Source organism: Pteropus medius, unplaced genomic scaffold (genome assembly GCF_902729225.1).
Source record: "Pteropus medius unplaced genomic scaffold, Ma_sr-lr_union100, whole genome shotgun sequence".
Classification (NCBI taxonomy): Eukaryota; Metazoa; Chordata; class Mammalia; order Chiroptera; family Pteropodidae; genus Pteropus; species Pteropus medius.
This window is the reverse complement of record NW_024356249.1, coordinates 22,232,897-22,238,522: the sequence shown is the minus strand read 5'-3', so window position 1 is coordinate 22,238,522 and position 5,626 is coordinate 22,232,897. Positions and strand designations below refer to the sequence as shown.

General features: G+C 39.0%; 1 protein-coding gene across 3 annotated transcripts; it reads right to left on the bottom strand.

The window, feature by feature from the left end:
* Positions 1–377: 377 nt before the first annotated feature.
* Positions 378–5,012, bottom strand: GPR85 (G protein-coupled receptor 85). 3 transcript variants are annotated; one of them, XM_039860814.1, is made up of 3 exons: positions 4,946–4,989; positions 4,246–4,758; positions 1,163–3,584 (listed from the first exon to the last, which is right to left on the bottom strand). In XM_039860814.1, the coding sequence occupies exon 3, from the start codon at positions 3,412–3,414 to the stop codon at positions 2,302–2,304; it is 1,113 nt and encodes a 370-aa protein (XP_039716748.1). In that variant the 5' UTR covers positions 3,415–3,584; positions 4,246–4,758; positions 4,946–4,989; the 3' UTR covers positions 1,163–2,301. The 3 variants fall into 3 exon arrangements, with proteins under 3 accessions (XP_039716747.1, XP_039716748.1, XP_039716749.1); XM_039860813.1 differs by having other exon boundaries at positions 378–3,584; positions 4,674–5,012; XM_039860815.1 differs by lacking the exon at positions 4,246–4,758 and having other exon boundaries at positions 4,946–5,012.
* Between the last annotated feature and the right edge of the window lie 614 nt (positions 5,013–5,626).

The following is a 5,626-nucleotide window of genomic DNA, read 5'->3' as shown; positions in this document are numbered from 1 at the left end:
TTTGATGTTGATAAAACCTAGTTTCTTGGTCCTCAAGATCATTGCTGAATTTTCTACTAATTGCTGGAGATATTTGAACCTCTAAGCAAAGTTCTCTATAAACATAATAATTATGTCTCTACTGTAATTTTTCTTGAGTTGAATATGTTATCAGAATATCTTTTGATAACATTTCCTTTATTGTGTATTGGACAATGATTTTAGTACCAACAAGGGGATTTTATTGCTAGATCAACTCACTGTTGTACATTAAACTTTGTCTCAGATCCAGTCAACTTTAGCGGAAAGTAAAAAAAAAAAAGGTCAAATTGAGGTCCTTACTAAAGATCACAGCCTGAGTTGTCCTTGTATGAGCAAAACTGAATAGTTGCTTATATCATTGAGACATTTCAGTTATTTATTTTTTCTTATTGATATTTATATTGATATTTTCTTCACAGGTGTACTGTAGCAATAAAGAATTCTGTTCCATTAGATTCCTAAACTTATATTTCAAGTATAAACAAACAAAAACAATGAAAAACAAACAAAAACGATAACAACTTTTCTGGTTTTGTATTAATGTTATTGTAAACCATTTTTCTTATAAGTTAAATATTTAGAACCCCAAATTTCTACTCAGCCCAAATTAAAACGTGCCATTTATATTAAAATTCTGAACCAACCAAGCAGGTGTATATCTCTAAATATTATTGGCTTGTAAGAATAAACAGAAGGATCACTATGATAAGCTAAATAATGCTTTTACAGATAATATGACTTGTCAGTTTATCAGCTTTATGCTCCCTATCATTCATGCATTTCCAGTTCTAGAATATAGTAAGCAACAACAACAACAAAAAAAGTCAAAATAAAGCTAGTCTTCCTAGCTTGTGCTTGCCTTCCAAATAAAATAAAATGTTAATTGCCAAAAAATGTAAAATTTATTCCAGGAGAAGTAACAGGCTATGCGGGTAAATTTTGGCAATGCAACTTTATATTGAAATTCACACATTTATATCTTAAAGAATGAGATTCACAGACTCTAATGTATTTCTAAAATATCAGAAATCATATTATAAGCTTTCACCAGTTAAATCTGAAATAATTTAAATGAGCAATGCACTGAATGTGCAGAAGTATAAAGAAGACTGTGCCTTCTGTAGAATAAGTGCTTCACAAATTGTGCAGGATGTCATACTAAGGCTGTGGTCTCCCCTTGACAGCTGACTTAAAATATAAACGGACTTAAAAATTTTATAAAATATAAAATGACAACTGACTCCCTCTTAGAACACACTAGAATGGGTAGCACACCTCAGAAGAAATCTCGTTATTCCAATAACATGCAACTTAATTTTCAAACCATGGGAGGAAAAAGAAAAAAGAGTATTAAATGATCATCTATGCACTTCCAGATGCATGACTATGACCAGCTACTCATTTGATTTCCCTTGACCATTTAATACTAAATAAGATCAAAGATACTAGATAACCCTTTAAGGCAACATGTGTTTATTCTGCATTATTAGAACTGCTCAGTTGTGACTGATTGGTACCATTAATGTTGCCTCCCAGACCAAGATCTAGCATTCGCAAAATAAAAATGAATTGGAAAAATATTATACCAAATCAACAAAAACCACATAGTACAGTTCAATCTTAGCAATTTCACTAGTAGGTAAGAAAAGTGGTATTTAGAAATAGTAATATATTAATAAAAAAGTAAACTCTAATTGGAACCAACATACTGCTTTGGAATGCTCGCCTGAACTTACAAGGAAACTTTTTAAAAGTGTGATAATCCAATAATTCATGGCACATCTTTACTGGATTACAGTACTTTAAGTCCCCAAATATTTTTGTCTTTGCAAAACAACAATAGTATAAAATGTTTTAAAGTCTTCAAACTTCTAAAATTAGTTTTTATCAACACATTTACCTTATGTCAACTTAATTTATTAAGATGTCCAATACTAATTTTTTTTATGTTTTTTTTTCATAAGCAGTGATGTACACAGCATTTAGCACTGATACTTAGCACCTGCTAATTTCATCATCTAGTTTTCGACCACATAAAGAAACTTAGGGCAGTGGGTCAGTCCTTTCTTAATTACAAACCTTCACCATCAGTCAGCAGGATCACTCTGAGATTTAAAATAGGATTATAGGTGAACTATTCCAAAAATTGCAGAATCTTGCCCAAATCCTTATAACTGCTGATCCCATTCTTGATTTTCTTCTCAAGATATGGCTACGGGCCACAACTGCTTAGCAGAGAAAGTCAGTGTTTCAAAAGACTAAAGATTTACAGATGCTCCTTCATATAACACAGTAAGGTTCCCTTGGTAACCTAGATTTTCTGCAGTAAAGAAGGGTTGTGCTGAAACAGCGCCTCAGCTCCCTATTGGAGAAAATGCAGACAAAAGGATTGATTCCTGCTTGGGCGAAACTCATCCAGACAGCAGCTGTTAGAAATCCCCCTGGTACTATAGGCCCTCTTGCAAAAACTCTCCAATAACAGGCCACCAGGTAGGGGCCCCACAAGGTTAGGAAGAGAAAAGTCATTATATAGAACATTCTGCTGATTCTTTTTTCCATTTTGAACTCGTCTAAAACTAATAGCCTTCTTCTGCCTGTGGTGTTTGCATTTTGCCTGATGCCTAGCAAGGTGGGTGGTGTGGGACCCCTTCCAAATCCCGCTAGCCAATTGGCAGCTGCCTGGCCACTGGCTCCAGGGCCATGAAAAGTCCAGTTCTGGCTGACTGCTGCTACAAACTGGACTGGCTTCATTTTCCTTCGATCGTAGACGAAAAATAACAGCTTGAGGTAGACAAGCTGTGTGGCTAGGAGGATGAGAGCAAGGAGCAGCATAAATCCTAAGGAATCATTAGCCCTAAAGGAGCGGTGTTGGAAGGTACATTGATCTTCTTCCCTAATGAATGAGTAAGTGCCCACATCTAAAACTGGGGGAAATGCCATGGCCACAGACAGAGTCCATACCATGCAGATTACAGCCAGACAGGTCCAAAACGTTAGCCTCTTTGTATAGAAGCGGTGATGGGCGATAGCTAAGTATCTGGTGACACTGATGCAGAAGAGCATGAAAGCAGTGTGGAAACAGGACAAAACCCCCAGAAAGGCAATCACTTTGCAAGTCAGAGTCCCATAAGTCCAGGTAGAGCCATTTTTGACAGAGTTGAATACAAATGGAAAACAAATTGCAGATCTTAGGATATCTGAACAGCAAAGGTCCAACAAGAAGTAGTAAGGCGCTCTATGTAAGGTCTTATCTTTCACTAGCAAAATGGAGATCAGAAGGTTGCCTACCACGCTGACTCCTATTATAAAACCCAAGGAAGTCAGTTTCAGAAAGGCTGTTAGAGGAGAGAGATTCTGCAAAATGTTGTCAGCTGCATGGCTATAGTTCGCCATAGATGGATGGATGATAAAGATACAGCCTTAGTCAAGTCTCATGATCTAGACAGAAGAACAAGGAAAAGATAGATCCATACATTTTACTGAAAATGTAATCCACAAAGAGAACTGATCCGATCTGCAGTCATATTTCCTCTTTTCTTCCATTTGATTTGCCATCAGAATATCTGGAAAAAAAAAGAGCTATCAGTTCTCACTAAGCAATAATGTCAGGCAGTGTTAACATAAAGCTGTTCATTTATGGGGAAGTAAATAAAGTTTTAATTTTGAATATTATTTGCTTTAGTAAGTATTTTTGCTTAAGATTTTAGAGAATTGGCTTGCTTAGTTTTCTGAGCTAGATGAATTTAAAAATGTCCCTGTTTTGGAGAACATACATTTTATTGGGTACCTTTAGGACAGAAGGAATAAAATCTTCCACAATCATAAAATATGCCAATCCAAGAATTAATGACTAGTGTAGCAATGGAATTGACAAAATTGATAATAGGAGGCAAGGAGGAGACTATCTACATTTACCTGAGGTCTATTGGTATGTCAGTATTTTATAGGCAACTTCTCTGCTAATACAGATCCAAAGAACCCTTGCAAAATAGTTATCTTTTAACTCGTGTCACTATTCATGCTGCATATTATAAGAAGAGTAATTCTTGATTCATCTTAAAGCATAAATTCAACATTAGACCTCAAAATTAATAGGAACTGGTCCCAGGATTTGATGTTTGTTTTTAATCTTTTCGTCTCCCCCTCAAATCCCAGCCCATTTTTGGCAAATCTTTTCTTTTTAAGCACATATGATTATTAAAACTGGTTAATGTAAATACTGACCAAGGAAACACACCCACATGAATAATGCTCTTCCATTTGTAACCTTGGCTGCCTGGACGCAAATGAATTTAACATGAACGTGTATTTCTTGGGCAATTAAGCCTTTATATTTACACAGATGATCTTCGTTGCAAATAACAAGTAGCTTCATTCTAAAACAAAATACACATTGTCTCCTAGGTGCCTGGGAGCCACACCAGGTAAATCAGCTTTCTCTGTTATTCCCACGAAGCATCTTTCTCACCGCTAAGAATGTGCTGATGGTAGCCCAGGCAAAACTGCGTTCGATGATTTTAATTTCCCCACCGCTACATCCCTGGGTAAATACCGATCTCATCATGCAACATTATGAAACCTGAAATCCACCACCCCTGGATTTATAATGGGGGGTGGAGGAGAAGGAGGGGAGAGAGACATGCATTACATACGGGAAGATGGGGCGAGAGATTGCTTCTGTTCCTGGTGATTCGCAGTCTGATTTCCTCAGTCTTGCAACGCTTTCCAAAAATGGAGCTGTGAATAAGCCCTACTGACGACGCATTGCCTGAATGTACTTCCATTATGCAGTTTATTGTTTAATTGTTTAAGAAAACCAAATACCACCTTAGGGAGGGCTCTTTCCCGGTGAACTGCAGTTTCATTAACACTGTGCGCCCTCCACCCCCAAACTTAACCGAGAGCCGAGAGTATGTCCTCCTACCTGTTGGTGTTGGATATCCCGACAGACTATAGCTTCTTCTTTCTATATATTGCTGCTTTTTTTTTTTGCCTTAGTGCCTTGACTGAGCATCCAGGCAGGGCTCGGCGGCGCCTGCGCGCTAGAGCCTCCTTAAGCTCCAGCCGCGTCCTCCACTGTCGCAGCGGCACCGTCTCCCTCAGTAACGCAGGGGCGGCGGCGGCGGCTTGGGCCGCGGGGCGGCGGCGGCGTGGTAGGCGGGGGTGGGGGTGCGGCGAGAGCGGCTGCGTCCGCAAGGACAAGGGTGACGGTTGGGTCCTCTGTGGAGCCAGCTCCACCGCCGACAGATTTCCAGGACTAGCAGAGTTTATTGAAACGCCGTCCTGTCGAACTGGCAAAATTAGAATTTTTGTCTCCTTGTGGCTGCTTCTGAACTTTTACTTCCCTGAATTTGAAGTTGGGGGCTGGAAAGGCTAGCTCAGGACCTCAGGCCTATCCTCCTATCTTAGGGCAGCGCACGGAGAAGACATCGGGGCCAGGGACGCCTTCCCCCTCCTCAGCTTCCCTGAACCCTCTCCTTCCCCTAACACTTTCTTTTAGGGTGGTCCAAATCATCATGTTGTTGTTGTTGTTGTCCAAATCATCATCATGTTGTTGTTGTCGTCGTCGTCTTCTTCTTCTTCTTCTTCTTCTTCTTCTTCTTCT

Coding starts and splice junctions, on each gene's coding strand:
- GPR85 (XM_039860813.1), bottom strand. CDS start 3,414: ATGGCGAACTATAGCCATGCAGCTGACAACATTTTGCAGAATCTCTCT.